This window comes from Mustela putorius, unplaced genomic scaffold, assembly GCF_011764305.1.
Source record: "Mustela putorius furo isolate JIRA1106 unplaced genomic scaffold, ASM1176430v1.1 tig00003853_pilon_pilon_pilon, whole genome shotgun sequence".
Classification (NCBI taxonomy): domain Eukaryota; kingdom Metazoa; phylum Chordata; class Mammalia; order Carnivora; family Mustelidae; genus Mustela; species Mustela putorius.
In genome coordinates this window covers 21,432,728-21,454,028 of record NW_025422005.1, presented here as the reverse complement: position 1 = coordinate 21,454,028, position 21,301 = coordinate 21,432,728, and the positions used below count along the sequence as shown (strand labels likewise).

Sequence of the window (21,301 nt, the reverse complement as noted above, 5' to 3'; positions counted from 1 at the left end):
GGCCCGCACACCTCCCGAGGCCCGGGATCTGAGGGCTGGCGAAGAGGGTGCAGGCGGCCGGAGCCCCGCAGCGGAGGATGCGCCAGGTAGCAGCCCGAGCCCCCCTCCCTCCTCTCCGCCCGCGGGTCCGGCCAACTCCGGCTTCTGCCGCGCGTCCCTGGCTCGGAGCTGCGCTGCGGAAAACCCGAGCGGGGGCGGCTCCCCGCCTCGCAGCCCGGGAAAATCCGGGGGTGGCCGCCAGGGATCTCCAAGCGGCCTGGGCGAGGCAGCCCGATCTTGCCTCCCATATTTGGGCCCCCAGTCTGGCGCTCCGACCCTAGGCCCGTCGGTTTAGTCCTTGCCTCCCCTCTCTCCGCAGAGCGCCCAGACGACGGCAAGATGACCGCCGGGAGCCCCGGAGACTTCGGAGAGGTGCGGAGGAGCCCCGAGGGCCGCGTCTCCCGCCTGGGCCGCCGCCTGGGCCGCCGCCGGCGCCCGCGCTCCCCGCCGGAGCCTCTGCGGGTGCGGGCACGGCTGCGGCTGCGCTCGCCGTCGGGGGCGTTTGCAGCGCTGGGGGCGCTCGTGGTGCTGGTGGGCATGGGCATCGCCGTAGCCGGCTACTGGCCTCACCGCGCCGGGGCCCCAGGGCCACGCGCTGCCAATGCCAGCGCGCCCCCCCTGAGCGAGCTGCGACGCGAGGGTCGCGGCGCCGGCCGGGGCCACGGCCCGCACGAGCGGCTGCGGCTCCTTGGGCCGGTGGTCATGGGCGTCGGCCTGTTCGTGTTCATCTGCGCCAACACGCTGCTCTACGAGAACCGCGACCTGGAGACGCGACGGCTTCGCCAGGGGGTGCTGCGGGCTCAGGCGCTCCGGCCGCCTGACGGCCCTGGCTGGGACTGCGCTCTCCTTCCCAGCCCCGGAGCCAGGACTCCCCGAGCCATAGGTTGCATAGAGCCAGAAAGTTGGGACCTGTCCCCGCGTCGGGGTACCTCACCCGTTCCATCAGTGCGGAGTCTGCGTTCAGAGCCTGCGAATCCTCGCTTGGGGTTACCTGCCCTGCTCAACAGTTACCCGCTGAAGGGCCCGGGGCTGCCTCCACCCTGGGGTCCACGGACCCAGACTGGCCATGTAATTATTACCGTGCAGCCCTCTGGTTCCTGCATCGAACATTCCAAGTCTCTGGATCTGGGCCTTGGGGAGCTTCTGCTTGCGGCCCCAGCGCCTCGAGACTGTGCTCACGGGAGCTGGCCCCGGCTGGACCGCCTCAGCCTGGGGGGTTATGCCAAGTTGGAAGGAGGAGGGGACTTGGGAGCCCGGGTTTGAAGAGCAGAGGACAGCCTGCTAGGAGGCTGCCGCATGGACCGTGGTAACAGGACCAGAAGTCCCAACGTCTAGTAGATGCAGCAGTCACTTCCCAGACTGGAGATGGATGCTCTGGCCCCAGCAGTTGCTAAGGCATCCTGACTTGCATGTCGGCAGAGAAATGCCAACTGCACAAGGGTTCAATCAGCTGGAGAGAATGTGTTTTCACGTGGAGTCTGGAGGCCAGCATGACTTGGCCTCGGGAATTCTTTAAGCCTCCAAAAGTGGCCTTAGCCTTGGACAGGTACCTAAAGGGGCTGGAGGTCCAGGCTGGGGTGATTGGGAGATGCTGGTGGTGTCTCAGCAGACCCAGAGTGGTGGGCAAGGACCCCTAAGACTTGGAAGGTAGGTTGGTTGGCATGTGACAGGCTGGGCCAGGCTCCCTCCACCGTGGCATCAGTTGCAGGGTCGGGGGAGATGAGCAATGAAGTAGATTTGAGACCCTCCACTGCCATCTGGGATGGGGACTGAGACTTTAACTCCCACCACCTCAGCCCCTCCGTCCCCTCAGTCATGCAGGGTACACCCCACTAGGGCTACACTACTGCCAAAGCCTTCCTCCTGAGGGTCCGGCCCCTTCCTCAACAGGTCTGAGAAGCCCCCTTCTCTCCTTTGTCGTGGTCTGTGCAAAATTTCCCCCAGCTGGCAAAAAGCATCCGCCAGTTCTACTTTTCTACAACGTCGAAGCTGCATCTGGGCCATTGTGGGTAGCTTACTTTAGAAAAGGGTCTTGTCTAGGGTCAAAAATTTGGGTCTCCCTTACCCATGTTGAATTTTCCCCAGATTGCTGGTAGGAGAAAAGGACTTTAAAGGTTGATCAACTCTCACAGATTCAGTACTGGGTTTGTTTTTTGTTTTGTTTTGTTTTCTTTGTTTATTGAAAAATGCAATACAAGAAGCAAGACCAAACACGTATCTAAACACTACACCACTTCTCTTACTACAAAAGGCCAAAACAGCAGACTGATTATTGCCTTTTTAATCTAAGGATTTTGCCAATTTGATTCTGCTGCCATAGTTCCTATTTTGTCAAGAAATGTAAACAACTACTTGATATGATTCATGATTTTAAAAAAATTTACAAAGCTCCTTCATTTTTGTCACCAAAATAATACATTTGAGAGAGATTTGTAAAAACCACCATCCTGGGGCGGACATCCTGGGCAGATCTTTCCAACGAGCATTCCTTGATGTTGGTCAGGCCGAAGCTCTGGTTCCACTTCCCAGGGTAGACCGGGGCCCCTCCCCCTAGGGTGCCATGCAGAGCCTGCAATTGGTGGGGGGGCCTGGGCGGGCAGGAGAAGAGGCCCTGAGAGGTCCCTGCAGCCAGGTTCTGTGGGCCCTTGGCTTAGAAATTCAGGTCCTGCTTGGTGGGTGGGTGGGTAGGTGGGTGGCAGAGACCTCATGTGGCTTGGAGGAAGTCTTTACTTCTCAAGTGGAATAAAAATAAAATTGCAGTGAGAGTTGTCACTGTGGTGTGTCTGAGTCACTTCAGGAAAACGGCTGCCAAGTCTCTGACCCTGGAAATGAAGCTCTCTCCTCCCTTCTTCACCATTTCCACCTGGACAGAATCTGTTTTTCTTCACACGCGCGCACGCACACACACACACACACACAAATGCACACACAACTGCAGGAAGAAAAAAAAAATCCAAACAATTGTCAAAGCCCCAGATCTGTTCCCAGAGAGGGAGGAGGATAGGGGAAGAAGCTTGGAAGGACATCCTCTTCCTAGCTTTTCCAAGTTGTGGCTTCTCAGCGCTGCAAGGGCATTTGAGATCTTCTGGCCCAGTTTACAGTCAAGGAAGCAGAGAAGCACCGTGAGCTGGTGACAAAGCCAAGGGGGCGTGCAGGCCCCCATCAGCGGTGCAGACAGGAACACCAGCGTGGACAGCGGATAACTCGGTGGGCGCTCTTCCTCACCCCCACCCTCTCATTCCACAGCTGTCAGCTCTGGGAGCTGGGAGCTCTTTCAGCAGGACAGCTGGCCGCTGGAAAGCAAGCTCACGTTACATGCTATTTGATGTGAGCTGGATTCCGAACCTCACCACCACCCCTGGCAGCACAGGCCAGGCTTAGGCACCAACAAGCCAGCCCCATCATTTCGGACCCTATGCCCACAGGCCAGAAGTCTGCTCCTGAGACAGGACAGTCCTTTCTCCCAGGCCTGTCACACGTCCCACCTGAGCTCTTCCTGTCCCTCTCCAGAGAGCTGCCTTGTGGTTAGTAACAGGCTCACATAAGTACTAAATGAAAAATGCACACATCTGAAATCAGTTCAAACCAACCGACTTTGTCTAGAAGACTCAGCCAGTAGAGGCTTTGGACACATGCGGCTGGCCCCCACTGTGGGGACCAGAGGTTTTACACTTCTCTCACTCATGCCTCCTGAGCCCAGAGACTGCTGACTGTGACCCACTGTCTAGCTCATGAAGTTCACTTCTGTCCCACCGTAAGATTCTAAGAACTTCCAGGCAGATGTGTTTGTGGGAAGCCAGCTGGAAGACTTGGGAAGCACTATTGAATAAAAAGGCCCCCAGATCAACCAGTAATGGTGGAACTGGGCTCATCGGTCAGTCCCATTTCCAAAACTAAGGGAAAAAAAGTTAGAAGTAAAATAAACCCACAACCCACCACAAAGATCAAGCCTACAACACCTGACAGACCTCAGATGGAGAGTGGGAATGAGCAGAGCTGGTGTTGGTGCTGCCTAGCGTGTGGGGTTTTGAGGGAAGGATGGCCCCTAAAAGCCAATTCCCTTGCTCCCTGCCTCCCTTGCTGCAGGCAGGTACCGGTCAGGAGAAGAAAGGTCAAGGAACACAACCTCCTCTCTGAGTCATATTTCCAATCATCACAGGGTTAAAGAAAAAGGTCCAGGGTTGGTCACCTGGAAATACTTCTTAGTGGGATCTGACTGAGGTAAACACCATTCCCCTGTGTGAAGTGCACATTCCCAGAACTAGAAAGCCTTTTTTTTTTTTTTAAAAAACCTCATCAACTTTCCTTACTCAAATCATCACTAAAATTGTGCCATTAGAGCTTTTGGCCAAAAGTGCCTATTTTTCTGTGAGTTTTGGTCTCCTGAGATGGGAGGTGGGGGGAGCACTTAGCAGAGCCACTGCTTTTGACGAGGTTAAAGGGGAAGGGAGGGCAGGAGGGTGAAGGCCACAGATTTGTTCGAACATTCACAGTATCAGATATATCTGGAACAACTTCTTGTGTCTTTGATCTAAAGAAGCTCCAAAAGAAAGAACAGGAGGAAAGAAGGAAAAACAACACTACATTCTTAGCAGAGATCTCTGCCTCACCAATACCACCCTCAACAAAAGGACAGGGATGTCTCCCTGCGGCGTGTGGATCAGGAAAGCTGCCCTGCTTCACATGGTAAAGTCACATCATTGGCTCTGAGAAAGGGCTGGTTCACAAAGTTTCTGCCGACATCAAAAGGGTATAAAAGTAGGGGAGGAGCAGGGAAGCCCCATTAAGCTGACTTTGGCCCCCAACACAGCTGACAGAGCCTCTGGAGGATTTCCCCAAGAACTCTGTAGACCTGTCAGTATCTGGGTTGGAAGTAAATGGGGAGAGGCTAGGTTGAAGGGGTTACAAACCACCCCATTAAAAAAACACAAAGCTCTTTAAAAACAGTCCGCAGAGTGAAAGGTTGAACAATCTCTGGTATCACAATATAGAAAAAGGTATTAAAAGAATCAGCAACATCTAGAAGACTCTCTCGGTATAAACCCCAAATAGAAAACAAAGTTAATTTTCTGGTGGTTTATAGCAATTTTGAAAGCCTGAAGTCTGACTGTTGCAGGTAAGCTTCTTTATCAATAATTTTGCTGGTTTTCTTGTGGATGGGAGACAGGCAGGGAGTTGGGGTAGGATAGTTCCTTTCCTAGAGGAGAGAAAGCAAACTTTTAAAATTCTGCAAAGGAAGACAGCCACCCCATCCCAGTGCCAAGTTCTTGTGGTCCCAGGTGCCAGGCAGGGCCCGAGCCGTCGTACTGAGGAGCCCAGTCCTCCCTGGTGATTGATGGCTTCCTGAGTCATTTGTAAACTATGTCTAGGCATAAATTTCTCTGGATTTCTGGCTCCCCAAAAGCAGCTAGGCTGCTTCCATTTCTCAAGTCTGGCCGCTGAGCTTCAGCCCTCTCTTCTCTATCCCCTGAGCCCTCATTTCTAGACAGCCAGGTCCTGCTTTTCTTCGTTTTGTTTTCCTCCTCTGGCCCTCTCAGGTTTAGACTCAGAGATACCTGTGACAGCAGAAAGCCTTCACTTTAGTGAGTCGCAGTGTGGACACCTCTGGGGGCTCTTTCTGGTCAGGGCTCTCTGATGTCAGGGCAGGGAACACCCTCCACCCCACCAAGAACAGCCCATACCTGAGCTCATTCCTCAGAGATTTCGGTCTCCTGATGGACGACCACCTTGGTCACTGACATGTCTGGGTGCTGCTCCTTCGCCTCCTTGATGGCCTGGACGAGGACCTGAGGAAGACAGAAACCGTGCCCCTGAGGCAGAAAGCAGCCTGACTGGTGAAGGAAGGCAGGGGTCTCAGGATAGCATTTCTCTGGCAAATTCAATCTTTCTGTCTGCAGTACGAGGGCCGCACTTAGGCTAAGCGAGTTGATAATACCCTTCCATCCCCGATCCTGCAGAGGGAGGCTCCGAGACACAGAGACAGTGAAGGCCAGAGCTGTCTTTAAGGAATCACAAACAGATGTCAGGGGTGACACCTGCCTGCTGGGGGGCTCTGGGAGGATTCACTCAAGAACTGAGTCTGAAGGACAAAGCAAAATCTGTGTTCCGGGAAATTCAGAACGGAAGAGGGAAATAAAGAAGCATGCTACAAAAAAGACGAGATCTCTTCGGCTACTGGAGAGGGAAATAAACAAGGAAGAGTGGGATGGCCTATTACATGCCATTCGTTGGCGTAAGCACATTATTATTATTATTATATAATCTTCATTTTTAAATTTTAATTTTTTTAAGATTTTATTTATTTGACAGAAAGAGCACAAGTAAGGGGAGCAGCCAAGGGACAGGGGAGCCTGATATGGGGCTCAATCCCAGGACTCTGGGATCATGACCTGAGCTGAAGGCAGATGCTTCACCAACTGAACCACCCAGGCGCCCCTATATACTTAATCTTCAGAACAACTAAATGAATTAGGGTAGTAGCACTGTTTCCACTTTTTAAAAAATTTATTCATTTGTCAGAGAGAGCACAAGCAGGCAGAGCAGCAGGCAGAGGCAAGGCTTCCTGCTGAGTAAGGAGGCTGATGCGGAACTCAATCCCAGGACCCTGGGATCATGACCCGGGCTGAAGGCAGTCGCTTAACTGACTGAGCCACCCAGGCATGGTCCCTCACCACCACCACCCCTTTTTTTTTAAGATTATCTATTTATTTGACAGACAGAGATCACACGTAGGCAGAGAGGCAGGCAGAGAGAGGAAGGGAAGCAGGCTCCCTACTGAGCAGAGAGCCCGATGTGGGGCTCGATCCCAGGACCCTGGGATCATGACCTGAGCCGAAGGCACCTCCACGTTTTTTTAAAAGTAAACTGCACGAGTGTGGGGCTCAAACTCATGACCCCGAGATCAAAAACTGCAGGCTCCACTGACTGAGACAGCCAGGTACCCCTCATTGTTTCCATTTTATAGGCAAGGAAACTGAGGTTCAGTGGGTAAATAAAGAGGTTAATGTTTCACAGCTTGTAAGTAATGCAGCAGGGATTTTTGCTTAAATCTATAAGGCTTTCTTCTTCACTACACTGTCCTGTAGTTTCGGGGAGACCCTGTACTAGCATCTGGAGGAGTTTCAATAATTTTAGGAAAGCTAAATGATGCTTAGGGAAAGTCAGAGCAAGGACACCACTTATCTCATTGCATGGCAAGTCTCTGAGCCTCCAGCTCACAGAACCAAGGTGGAAGAACCTTTGCGAATGGTGACATGGGGATTCTCAAGATGCCCTTCCATCAAGAAAGACACTGGCTAGATCTGACCACCTGACAGCTGACTCTGGCTCTTAAGAACTACCTCTAAGAGGAACAAGCAAAGAAGGGAAACTCTCTTGGTCTCTCGGCTCCATGAAAGCCATTCTTAAAACTGCTTCCCCTTGGGGCGCCTGGGTGGCTGAGTTGTTAAGCGTCTGCCTTCAGTTCAGGTCATGATCCCAGGGTCCTGGGATCAAGCCTCGTATCAGGCTCCCTGCTCAGTGGGAAGTCTGCTTCTCCCTCTCCCACTCCCCCTGCTTGTGTTCCCTTTCTTGTTTTGTCTCTCTTTGTCCAATAAATAAATAAAATCTTAAAAACAAAACAAAAAAACCTTGCTATCTCTTTATAGCCCTGGTCATTGTCCCTGATCCTTTTTGCCCAACACACCTGCTCATGAGTCAAGGTCTTACACCTTTCTCTCAATGAAAGCCTGCATCACATGATTTCTTGCTTAAAGTGCGTCCCCACCCATCCAGAGTACACCACATCTAGCCTTCCTGTAGCCCTCACACCCAGGAGAACTGAGGGACACAGGAGCATCTCTCTGAGCTATCAAGTGTGTTTGTCACAACCACGCTGAAAGAAACTTATGATTATCTTAATTTTACAGGTGGCAAAACTATAGCTCAGAGAAGTAAAATAACTTGCTCAAGGGCACACAACCAATAAGTTGTGGAATCTAGAGTCAACCCAAGGCTGTGTCACTCCAAACCCAAACACCTTCCGATCCCTATGGCCCTTGCTGTCTAGCACCAACTGAGCACACAGCAGGGGCTCAGATCGACCCCACCAAGGAGGTGGGCGCAGGCTGGTAGCACAGCAGGATCTACTGAGCTGGGGCCAAGAGGCTGCAAGGCCTCTCACTTGGGCTTTGCAGCCTTGTTGCCGGGACCCTGAGCCTGCATTCCTAGCAGGGAGTCTCAGCCTTGCTACCAAGGGAACTGCCAGCAGTGAGGCTCAGGTTTCTTTTCTTTTTTTTTTTTAAGGCACTCAACATATCAGCATAAAGGCCGTGGAATTATTGCTCCAGCACTGCTGTCAATGATTCCAGAAGCATTTGCATGCAGTCCCTTCCACCCCCTCTTCTCTGCAGCTTTACAGTTCTCTCCCAGCAGAGAACTGGGAGCATTAATTCTGACCTTATTATTTGCTAATTGCTTGCAGCACACAATTAGCACCTAATTAATATAGAAACATAGAGTTTTAGTGTTCAGAAGGGCCCAGAAATTACCTAGATCAACCTACTCTCTTTTAAGGGACAAAAAAGAATCAGAGGTAGTGTGGTTTGCCCAAGGTCACACAGTAAGTTAGCAACAGATCTAGGACAGGCTTGAAGTCAAGACTCCTGTTTGCATGCAGTCCACCTCACTCTGCTTCCCTCGCCTCCTCTGCCCTACAGCCCTCTGCAGGCAAGGCTCACCCCTTCCCTCTGTCTTGCTATCTTCTTCCGTCCCCAGCACAGGTTTTAAGTGCACACTATCCGCTGGACAGCAACAGCTCCGCCCACCCAGAGCCCACCATGTACCTCACACCACACAGCCCATTTCCCACGATTCTCATAACAACTTAGAGAGAAAGTTGCCATAATGCCCATCTTAAAGATAGGGAAATCGAGGCCTAGGAAGTTCAGAACTAGAATATGGGGAGACCTAGGATTTGAACCCAAGCCCTTTGAGTCTAAGGCCTATTTTCTTTCTATTACACTTCACGCTTCCCCCACCTAGAGCCCCCATCCCACAGGCCTCCATGGTCTGATTCCCTTCGCCCTTCCCATTTAGGTGTTAGAGTAGCCCAGGGGGTTTCTGGGGATGAAGCTGGCAGAGGCACCTTCTGAAAGCCAACTCCTGTATCTATCCCTCTTCCTGCCCAGGGACCCATGCTAAATCCGTGCTCCTCGGCAGTCTCACCTGGTCGTGGTCAATATCGGCATCTCCTGTGATCACGATTCTCTTCTCAATCCGGGTCTCTGAAATCCCACCTTTTACGGTCTGAAACCAAACAGAGGAGGTCACATGAGAAAGAAAGGAAAACAAACGGTAAAAAATTATTCCGAAAGCTCTACTTCAAAATTTCATCTGCTGCTGGGTACTGTGTAGAACCACGTTCTTACCCACTTGTTCAAATTCTTGGCTGTGCCTGCTAAAATGAGCACACCTCTACTCCTGCAGATTGCTAAAATCTTTAATAAGAAAAACGGAAAGCCACAAATCTCTATTTATTTTTCCCTTTTTCTTCCTCCTAAACATCACAGAAATTCAGTGAGTAAACAAAACAGGTGTTTCTTTTTGCTCCTTTCCTGTACATTTGATTATTTTCAAGAGGAAATTGGGAAGACTGTGAACAAAAATGTCACACAGCTTGAAACTGGCCTCTTTTTTTTTTTTTTAAGATTTTATTTATTTATTTATTTGACAGACAGAGACCACAAATAGGCAGAGATGCCAGCAGAGAGAGGAGGAAGCAGGCTCCCCGCTAAGCAGAGAGCCCGATGCGGGGCTCGATCCCAGGACCCCAGGATCATGAGCTGAGCCGAAGGCAGAGGCCTTAACCCACTGAGCCACCCAGGCGCCCCGAAACTGGGCTCTTTATTTTCAAGCACTTTCATATCACTGATATCAAAAGACCCTTAAATAATCCCCTCAGGGCGGGTAGGTTTCCCTAATTGACAGATGAGGATAACCAAGGTCTAGACACATTAAGTAACCAGCTCCTAATTATCTGTATATTGATAACAGAGCTTGGTCAGAAATCAAGGTTTCTTACTTACAAGAAAATAGATTTCCCTCAGTGCTGCAGCAAACATGGACTGTCTCTGATTTCCAGGGAGTAGTTCCAATTTTAGATAATTTTTCCTGCTTGTTCCCATAAACAATATTCTAATAATTCCAGTATTTCAGCATGCAAACTGTAGTTCTCCTGGCCTTGATACTGGACATTATAAAAACTCTTTCTTTTTAAAGATTTTATTTATTTGACAGACAGGCACATAGCAAGAGACGGAACACAAGCAGGGGGAGAGGGAGAGGGAGAAGCAGCCTCCCTGCCAACCAGGGAGCCCAATGTGGGGCCTGACCCCAGAATCCTGGGATCATGACCTGAGCCGAAGGCAGCCGCTTAACCAACTGAGCCACCCAGGCGCCCCAATATAAAAACTCCTGAGTTCTGATTTTTGACTTAGAAATTATGGTTGTATAATAATACCAATGACACCTGTCCTTAAACTGACTTTTTCAACTTACCTTCACAGCCAGATAGGGGAGTGACCAGAGAGACAGGAGGATGTGTAGATAACAACCACACGTGGCTTTATGAGACTACTAACTAGGCAAGGGTGCCCCCAGGGTCCCCCTAGCTTTACTGCTGGGGAAGCAGCAGGGCTTTTCCACCTGTGACAGTTGGAATCATTTGGCTCAGTAGGGATGGAGCTGAAAACCCTTGCTTCTAGACCAGGGTCCTTGTTGCAGAGAGGGAGCAAACTTGGCATGCCACTGAATTCCAGAAAGAAGTTCTAACTGGTCTGTTACCTTGGTAATCTGAGTTGTGGTTGTGCTGCTTGTGGTCTCAGATGTGATGGTCTGAGCTGTCAGCAGGACTCCTGGGTCCAAGTCCCCATTGCTGTCGTCAGTCTGCAGGAAAAAAATGCAACTCATCACCATGCCTCTCAGGAAGCCTATGGGCAAATGTGGTAGGAGGCGGCTTCACTCTTCAGCTGTACATTCTAAAGCAAAAACCTGATTCCCTTACAGCGATTACTTCATAAAGAAAACAATCCCCTGGCAGCAAGCCTCCTAAGAATGCTGGATGGGGTCAGTTTCCCTACCACAAGGTCAATGACAGAAGCGGGTCAGAAAGGGGAGGCAGGACTACAGCCACAGGTCCAACAGGAGTGGCAATGGCTACCCACGCGTGTACAACATTTTAGAGTTCACAATGGCCTTTCAAAACACTGTCTTTTTTGATGCCCACACAAGCCCTGTGTAATAATTAGTAAAGGCAGAAACTGATTAGCACTCCCTGGTAAGAAAACTCAGGCCCAGAGAAGGCAGATGACTTGCTCAAGGACTCAAAACTTGTAAGTAGAAGTTGTCCACTCTACAAACCAGAAACTCTTTACACACCACCCAAGGCAGGAAAAGTATGAACTCTTGTGTGCAAAGGCGTGGGTAGGTTTTGAATCATAGAGTGGAACTTTCCAGAAAGGACCGGGAAATGTCCTTGCCAGGGCTCAAGGGGCCAGGGAATCTTAGGTTGTCTTCTTTGAAGACTGAGAGGGGAGCCTGGAACCAAGGAGGTAGGAAATGTCCCTTTAAGACAACACCATGGAGGAAACCTACATGATACTCTCAGTGACATTTCTGACAACAAAACTATTACTGAATGGACTATCCTGATTAGGGAGCATTTTAAAGTATTTAGAATGCTGTGCTTTGCAACTAATCTATACAGAGAACAAGGGCTGGGGTGACTTCCTGTTCCTCTAGAGGTTGCCATATTATGACCAAAATGATTGTATAATGATCAGGCTGAGAATGGACACTAGCAAAAAGGAAGAGAGATGGTTATCAGCAGCCACTAGGCTGGTAGCAGGATTCAGAGCTGCTGACAGTCCCATGACTGGGAGGGAAACAAAATTAGAGTAGGAGGATGGGGGCTGCCCAGCGCCAATGTGCTGGCTAGAATATATGACCCGTTGGTTCCAGGATTGTACACAGGCTCAGAAGAAATTTAGAGAATTGCAGTTCTTTTCAAAAAGAACCTGCAGTTAAAAGTGTTACATTACTATCTTTTCCTACCCTCTTTATAAAGTCATCTGTATTATAAGCAGAGGCTTCCAAACTTTTTCTGAGCAGAACCATATTTCACTGAGGCAAAATGTTACAATATGTGGGGGTGGGAGATAGGAGGAGCAGAAGAGAATTAGGAAGAAAAGATTCTCTGGCTGAGTTCCTTTCCAGGTAAGAATCTAGACCAAAGAGAGGAGACAGGATGGGGACACCAAAGCCTTACATGCATGCCAGCATCACGACAGCTAGATGACTGGCAAGTTCACTAACACTTTCTTCAGTGAAGACCCACCTATCTACTTTAGATTCAAACTCAAGGAATCTTTATTGTACTCCTACTATGTGCCAAGCACAGGATGCAACTCAATTCTACCTCCCAATATCTGAAGTGGGTACTATTACTATCCTTGCTGTAGAGTTGGTCCAGAGAAGTTAAATAATTGGTCAAGGCTCTATAGCTAATCAGTGTTTGAACTAGAATTTAGGGCAAGACAATTCTTGTCTGAAGACGGAGGTTTGGGTCCCAGCTCAGACATAAGTAGCGATGGGCTCCTGGGCAAGCCCTTCTGACTCTCTGAGCTTTAGTCCTCTCACTTGTAACAGCCAGTTCTGTAATTCGGCCCTGCCCCCACCGTGGCATTGTTGTGAAGATCTAAACAGACTGTAGAAGTAAAAGTACTTTCTACATCATTATAAGAATATAAATTTGGGGCGCCTGGGTTACTCAGTGAGTTAAATCTCTGCCTTCGGCTCAGGTCATGATCTCAGTGTCCTGGAATCGAGTCCCGCATTGGGTTCTCTGCTTGGCGGGGAGCCTGCTTCCTCCTCTCTCTCTCTCTGCCTGCCTCTCTGCCTACTTGTGATTTCTCTCTGTCAAATAAATAAATAAAATCGGGGCGCCTGGGTGGCTCAGTGGGTTGGGCCGCTGCCTTCGGCTCAGGTCATGATCTCAGGTCCTGGGATCGAGTCCCACATCGGGCTCTCTGCTCGGCAGGGAGCCTGCTTCCTCCTCTCTCTCTGCCTGCCTCTCTGCCTACTTGTGATCTCTCTCTGTCAAATAAATAAATAAAATCTTTAAAATAAATAAATAAATAAATAAAATCTTGGGAAAAAAAAAAAGAAAATAAATTTGTGTGCCAGGAGGGCTAAACCTTTTTTTTTTTAAAGATTTTATTTTTATTTTATTTGACAGAGAGAGAGAGATCACAAGTAGGCAGAGAGGCAGGCAGAGACAGAGGGGGAAGCAGGCTCCCTGCTGAGCAGAGAGCCTGATGCGGTGCTCCATCCCAGGACACTGAGATCATGACCTGAGCCGAAGGCAGCGGCTTAATCCACTGAGCCACCCAGGCTAAACCTTTTTGAAGAGCTCCACCTCTACTAAAATGGGGAGTCTATCATATTTCCCTACCTCCCACTGACTCCCTTATTCCCTGCTGTCTCTGAAGAAGTGGAAAATGGATGAGATGTTGTTATGATTTCTGTCTTACACTCTTCCCACATGTGAACTCTCTTCTTTGACCCTGTAACCAATGTTTCCTCAAAATGATGCTGTGGCTTTGACAGTTGTTTATAAAGTTAAACATCCATTTATCCTAGGGCCCAGCAATTTCACTCTTAGGTGTTTACCCAAGAGAAGTGAAAACACGTGTCTACAATGACTTGCACATGAATGTTCACAGAAGCTTTATTCACATTTGCTCCAAACGGAACCAGCTCAAGTATCCATCAACAAAGGAAAGGATAAACAAATTGTGTTACACTCATATAATGGGATACTAGTCAACAACAATAAAAAAGTAAACTACAGATTCTTATAACTTAGATGAGTCTAAGAAAAACATGTTGGAACACAAAAGTGTACTACTGGATACTTCCATATATATGGCGTCCAAGAACAGGCAAACCTAAGCTGTGGTTATGGAAATCAAAGCAGTGGCTGCCTGGAGGGGCAGAGTAACTAGAATAAGGCTACGAAGAAAGTTTCAGGGGCAAGGGAAGTTATCCCAAATGTGTCTTGGTTACACAGGTATATACAAATGTGTCAAAATCAATCAAATGGGGGGCACCTGGGTGACTCGGTTAAGTGTCTGCTTTGGGCTCAGGTCATGACGCAGGGTCCCGGGATTGAGGCCCAGGTGGGACTCCCTGCTCTGTGGAGAGCCTGCTTCTCCCTCTCCCTCTACCTACTGCTCCACGGGCTTAAAATCTTAAAAAAAAAAAAAAAAAAAAAAAAAAAAGGTAGGCATCATTTAAAAAAAGTCAATCAAATGGAATACTTAAAAACTACACATCCCTGTATATAGATAAGCTTGACCTCAAGCATGCACACACGTACATATACACAAACAGTAAAATCCTGTTCTGGCTCCCTGTCTCCTCTGACACATTCCCCAAAGTATGGGAACTGTAAAATAACTTAAAAAAAAAAAAAAAGTTCCTGGGCTAACCTGTTTGGCAAGATAATAAAAACAGGAGCAGAAATAGTTATAGGTAAATAAATCACAATAGCAAATAACTGTCTGGTGTTTGTTATATGCCAGGCACATTTTTCTAGACCTCATTTACACCATACTGCACTGCACCTTTTTATTTACCAGTTTATCCTACAGATTATTCCCATCAGAGGCTTTTCACAGCTGTTTAGAATTACCTTCATTGGATGTACCACAGTTTATCTAACTTGTTCCCTGTGATGGACATTTAGTTTGTTTCCATGGTGGTGACAACTTAATTTGAAATGCACATTAGCTTATTCCTTGCAACAACCCCATGGAGTGGAACCATCATTGGTCTCATTTTACAAATGAGGACAATGAGGCACGGAGAGTAACCTGATGGCACATCAGTAAATGATGGAGCTGGTTTGAACCCAGAAAATTCGATTCCAAAGTCAGTACTTTCTCCGCTATGCTCTACCATCTAGCATGAATAAGAAGTCATTGTTGTGTATTTTGTTTGACTGTCTTAAGCCCTGTTAAAATGAACTAAGATATGAAACAATATAATACAGTCATAGCTACCATTTTTAATACCTACTATATGCCAGGCAAATATTATCTTTATTTTAATAACCTTATAAAGTTATTTTTCAGAAGAGAAAACTAAGGTTCAAAGAGTTTAAGTGACTTGCAAAGGTCACAGAACTAGCAAGTGTTGGAATTAAGATCACTGTCTAACTCCAAAGCCCACCTGATTTACCTACTACATCAAGCTTCTTCTACACTTCCCTGATACATGAGTACATTTAAAAAAAAAAGATTTTATCTATTTATTTGACAGAGATCACAAGTAGGCAGAGAGGCAGGCAGGGTGGGGGGGGGGAGCGCTGAGCAGAGAGCCGGATGTGGGGCTTGATCCCAGGACCCTGGGGTCATGACCTGAGCTGAAGGCAGATGCTTTAACCCACTGAGCCACCCAGGGACCCACATGAGTACATTTTAAAACGACTGCCTCCTTTTCTCTTTTTTACAGGGTCTACACTCAAACCATGTGGGCTTTGGTAGGCAGCTTCGTCCTAACAACTTTCATGCATATGCTACAAAATTCACTTCAAAACTGAAATGTCAGTCTCCTTTCCACTCCTGACCACAGTCCTGGAGTCCCAGTCCCCTTCACCAGAGGCCAACACTGCTTTTTGGGTTTTCTTTTTGAGTACTCATTCGGAGATAATATATTCATGTACAAGCTTCCTCTTTCCCTCCTATAAACAGCGTATTATTACACCATATTCCACCATGCCTTTTTTTTTTTTTTAAGGATTTATTTATTTTAGAGAAAGAGAGGATGGGGAGGTGCAGAAGGAGAGGGAGGAAAAGAATCTCAAGCAGACTCCCCCCTCAGCACAGAGCCTGATGCAGGGTTCGGTCTCACAATCCTGAGATCACAACCCAAGCTGAAACCAAGAGTGGATGCCTAACTGACTGAGCCACCCAGGTGCCACCCCCCACTATGCTTTTTTATCTATTAATTTATCACATAGATTATTCCCATTAGAAGCTTTTTTAAAGAGCTGCACAGAATTATACTAACTGGCTATATCATCATTTGTTCAACCTGTTCCCTACTGATGGCGAGTTAGGTTGTTTCCATGGCAGTAACAATTTAGAGAGTTTCCTACCATATGAAAGTAATTCTTACATCCTCAGGTTAATGACGTGCACAACCTTAAAGTAATTTCCTATTCCTTCCTTCTTCAATCCCCTGTACTGCCAATTCCTAGTCATTCGTTTCAGTCTCTCCTGCCCCAGCTCTTTCTTCTCATCTCCTCCAGGTGTCCTCCCTTATAAGCATCTCCCCAGACTTGCTCTAGTCATATCCCTGACTCCAGGCATCGCCTTACTTTAAAATATTCAGCACACAGCCTTAGGAATCATCTTCCAAAAATCACAGCCTCAGTGATGCTGCTTTCTTACCACTGCTAAAAAACACTTCAAGCAACCCCTCCTTATTTACCAAATGCCACACTCTAGACCACAAGAGAGATGGGAGTAGCATGCTAACAGTGACTTAGCATCTGTGAATAGACCAAACACTGTACAGACATCGTTCCACTAAATTCTCCCCCAGATCTTGCAATGGAGGATGATACTAGCCCCATTTTACAGCCAAAGAAACAGAGGGGAAAGAGATTACTGATTTGTTTCAAGTTATCCAGCTAGTTATGTGGTTGAGCTAGGATACAAGTTCCATTTGTCTAGTTGCAAAGCACATGTTTTTAATTGGCAAGGGATGCCGGTTCCTGAAAGGGTCCTCCAGTCCACGGTGTGAAGATGAGTCGTAAGGATTTAGGTGAAATCACTCAGCAGAGCTTCACATGGCTGCCTTGTTCCTGCCGTGCAGGCTCCGGCCAAAATGTGGCCTCCTCAGAGAGGATTTTCCTGACAACACTAGCCTCAGAGGAAGAGCCTTTCATATAATCTCAAATTGTCTAACTCTTCATCCAATTTTCGTTTCTTTGGCCTAATACATAAATGCTCAACAAATACTGGCTTATATTTGCTTATCAGTTTATAGGGGGAAAACTTTTTCTAACTTTTGGATTTTATGAATTAAAAAAAGAAAAAAAAAAACAATTCAACATAAAGCAACTCTTAACTCATTCAAATTACCAATAAGGAAGGAGAAATTTTACTGAAAGTAAACAAAATTTTTATTTAAACAAAAATTTTAAATGCCTAAATTCTTGTGATTTTAAATTTAATTGTAATAAATTTTAATAATTTTTTAAAATTATATATATTTATTTATTTTTTAAAGATTTTATTTATTCATTTGACGGACAGAGATCACAAATAGGCAGAGAGCCCAATGCAGGGCTTGATCCCAGGACCTTGAGACCATGACCTGAGCCAAAGGCAGAGGCTTTAACCCACTGAGCCACCCAGGCACCCCAATTTTTATTTATTTATTTATAAATTTTATTTTTAAGTAATCTCTACAACCAATGTGGACCGTGAACTGACAACCCCAAGATCAAGAGTTGCACACTCCTCCAACTGAGCCAATTACATGTTATACAATATAATATAATAAGTTATATTATAGCTGTTACTTATTTACACTTTCAGGCATGATGCTCAAGTCAAGTCCATACAGTATTGTATCTTATACAATCTTCATAATAAAATCATGAGGCAGGGGCCTTTGGCTTAGGTCATGATCCTGGGGTCCTGGGTTGATCCCCAAGTCAGGCTTCCTGCTCAGTAGGGAGTCTGTCCCTCCATCTGCTCATGCTCGTGCTCTAATAAATAAAATCTTTTAAAATTTTTTTAAAAGTTTGAATTAAATCATGAGGCCGATACTAACATCATGGATGGGGGTGGGTGGTGTTTGGAGGGCGGTAATCAAAGCTCAGAGACATTCAGTTACTGGTAGTAACTGGAATAAGTGGAGGATCCGGAACTTGACCTCAGATTTGTGTGACCCAAAGCCCATGACTGCCTTCTCTCACTGAACTGGGGGGATATAAGCAGTTAGATGCAAGACAACTTTGCTTTCAATGAAGTAAGTACTTTGGGACATCCTCAGATCAGTAAGCTCTTCTAAAAAGAATTACGCCAGAAAAGCCTAGTTTTATTTGCAGCAAATGATTAGAGACTCTGTAAAGAAAGAAGGTTATCTATTGTGTTTACTCCAGTCTTTGTTTCTGAAACAGCACATCATGTCCTACCTGGGCAGCCTCGTAAGTGATGGTCTTGGTCTCAGTGTGAACAATAGGGACATCTTTGGTTGGGATTTCACTTTTCACAGCAGTGGCAGTATCTGAGATGGTGACGGTTTGAGTCTTCACCAGGGGAGGCTGTGAAGCAGTAAAGAAACAGAGTTAGTTACCAGAGTCTTCGGAAGGCTGCGAAGAACTAATCTTCTGACATTGATCTGATCAAAGTGATAGCTCTAATCAAGCCAAGGGCTAGATCAATCTCTGCCCAAGCCTTGGAGACTATTCCAAGTAGCCTTGACAAGGTGTCAAATCAAGAGGGATATTAAAAAACAGCATTACTGTAATCATTTTCATATCCTTAATGGAAAGCTGTAAGATCAGACGGTTACGATCAGTGATATAAAACACTTTAGACTGACCTTCAGAATTTGAAACTGTTTGCCAAATAGCAGTCACTTTTGTTTGTCCTTGTGACTGTGCCATTACAATTAGGAAAATCAGTCACATTTCCTCCACTAACTACAAATGGGACATGAAACAGCAATGGCACTGGAACACTTTATCCTGGAATTCATTAACTTCTTTCAAATCAATGTCAGACATTCGCTTTGGATTTATTGAGAAGGAACAGTATTTGGAAAACTGGAAAGAAAATCATCACTCCTACCACCACCTGGTGATTAATCTCAGAATTTCAGAAGAATGAACATTAGTGGAGTATCGAAGGCTTCTTGTCCATTAGCTCACCTTGCCAAAGACTACAAATCACCCTAAAACTACCAGTTGATTGTGATAAAGTTAAGTGGCCACCCATCTTAGCATAGATTAGTGCCTGTGAGCATGGAAGCCCTTGTGAGTGGGGTCAGTGGGAGTGGTGGGCTGTACTATGTGGCTGCAATACAGAAATCATTATCTGGGGTCTGAAATCTCAAAAAAAAAAAAAAAAAAAAAGATCAGTTGCCTCTTCTAATGAAGAGTATTTGAAATTTTGAGCATGGCCTCAGAACACTAATGGCTCTTCACCATAAAAGTCTCAGAAATTCACCTCTGTATATGGCCCACACTTGAGCAAAGAAAAGAGGAACCCACTCACACCAGCTTCATAAAGATAAGCAGATGGAACTTACCCCCAAGAGTTTTAAATCATCAGGGGTGAAAGCGTTTCTGGCCATGGAGTTAATTCCTCTGAATAAATTTATTTGTAATAATCAAGGGGTTTGGTTTTATTCTTTGATTCTGAAAAAAGCAGAGAGGTGACTGCCCTCACCACCACCACCACCGCCACCTCCACAGAGTAGATTCTGGCCCTCTCCCAGAGTGAGTCATTAGACCTGCATCACTGAATCGGTTACTACCTGGAAACTTCGAATGAGGCTGGGGAACTGGTTACCCACACGAGAGTCATGAAATGATCCATTTTGCTTTCCAAGTGGCTCTCCTGGTGTAACATGTTCTTCACTACTCTCTGCCTTTTTTTCACCAAGTTGCAGCTGAGAGGAAGCTGGCGATACTGAGAAGTTTAAGGCACTGTCCTGTTCCTCCATTCCTATACATTCCCCACTTGAGCCTCTTGGTATTTCCTTAACATCAAGATAGCCAGCTGCCCCCCGCTCCTTCTCTTCTGTCTCCTTGCTGCTTATGGACAGGGAGCCAAACTCAAAGCTTTGTGGAGACTCCGACGGGGTGGTCATTTGGCTCTTACTAGGAATTACTGAATGCTTGGGACCATCCCATTCAGAGTCAGGGTTGGTAGATGGCCCCTTTGCCACGGCAGCCGCCTCCTCTGTGCGAATGCCATTTATATTCTACAAATGAATGAACACATACAAAAGCAAGAAGGTTAGGAATAAGTAGGGAATACAGTGAACTCTGAGAATCAACAATGATTTTTAAGAGGTCTTGAAAATATCAGTATTAATATAAACCAAGAATCTTAGCTCCTGAGGTAGCCAAAAGGAACAATTGCTCTTCATTCATAAATACATTAGTGGTCTAAGCAGTTCCAACCTCATTATGGTCTTATTTCTATAACCCTGTTAACCTAAGAACTAATTTAGATATGCCTCACATAGTACCAAGCACTTTGTGTTACTATGATCTTCCATGTATAACACATAGTTTTCATACTTAAAAGAGTTACTTTGCCATTCCTGAATACCTAACTTGTTACTATACACAGGGAACAATGCGATTTATGAGCCAATCAAACATCTTCTCCAGAAGCCTGATCAGGTTGCAAAATGTTTCATATCACCAAACCATAAATATCATACTAGGCCCTGATAGAGAGACTAAAGTCTCGACTTTGGATGGCAGGGATTAAAACATCGAATACATCCAGAACAAACTTAATCCAACCACTGTCATGAAATTAAGTATCAAAAAAAGTGATTTCTTTGTAAACATAATAAAAGTGACCCAGTAGCTGAGACACACTTTTTTTAAAAAAAAGATTTTATTTATTTATTTATTTATTTGACAGAGAGAAATCACAAGTAGATGGAGAGGCAGGCAGAGAGAGGGAAGGAAGCAGGCTCCCCGCTGAGCAGAGAGCCCGATGCAGGACTCGATCCCAGGACCCTGAGATCATGACCTGAGCTTAACCCGCTGAGCCACCCAGGCGCCCCTGAGACACACTTTTTAAGAAGATTTTTTATTCATTTATTCAAGATAGAGCATACAAGCAGGGGAGAAGGGCAGAGGGAGAGGGAGAAGCAGACTCCCCACTGAGCAGAGAGCCTGATGGGGGGCTCTATCCCATGACTCTGAGATCGTGTCCTAAACTGAAGGCAGATGCTTAACCAAATGAACCACCCAGGCACCCCAAGATATATTTCTTCACAAATGAATGACCTATTGCCATACCTAAGAAGTAAGTCCTGGAAACAGTTCCTTCCTGGATCAAGTATCTTACACCACAGAAAAAACAGACCTAAAATAAGTACTTCCAAGAGAATGTGGATGACAAGGTAACATCACCATGGATGGACATAAACCTAAAGTTTAAAGAAAGGTTTATTA

The 21,301-nt window shown here is 46.6% G+C and overlaps 2 protein-coding genes across 19 annotated transcripts in view; one reads left to right on the top strand and one right to left on the bottom strand.

Moving 5' to 3' along the window:
• The first annotated feature begins 378 nt into the window (after window positions 1–378).
• TMEM200B (transmembrane protein 200B) lies at window positions 379–2,170 on the top strand. Its single transcript, XM_004740981.3, has one exon. The coding sequence runs from the start codon at window positions 379–381 to the stop codon at window positions 1,300–1,302; it is 924 nt and encodes a 307-aa protein (XP_004741038.1). The 3' UTR covers window positions 1,303–2,170.
• A 14-nt stretch (window positions 2,171–2,184) lies between these two features.
• EPB41 (erythrocyte membrane protein band 4.1) overlaps window positions 2,185–21,301 on the bottom strand; it is a 194,345-nt gene continuing 175,228 nt past the window's right edge. For 9 of the 18 annotated variants that reach the window (XM_013046811.2, XM_013046812.2, XM_013046817.2 and 6 more), the window contains 5 exons: window positions 18,290–18,418; window positions 10,861–10,962; window positions 9,244–9,324; window positions 5,721–5,825; window positions 2,185–5,236 (listed from right to left, as the gene is read on the bottom strand). In XM_013046811.2, coding sequence (XP_012902265.1) covers window positions 5,727–5,825; window positions 9,244–9,324; window positions 10,861–10,962; window positions 18,290–18,418 — 411 coding nt within the window. In that variant the 3' untranslated portion in view covers window positions 2,185–5,236; window positions 5,721–5,726. Of the gene's footprint in view, window positions 5,237–5,720; window positions 5,826–9,243; window positions 9,325–10,860; window positions 10,963–18,289; window positions 18,419–19,635; window positions 20,086–21,301 lie in introns of those variants that run through there. The other 9 variants (XM_004740989.3, XM_004740988.3, XM_013046798.2 and 6 more) reach the window with 3 other exon arrangements.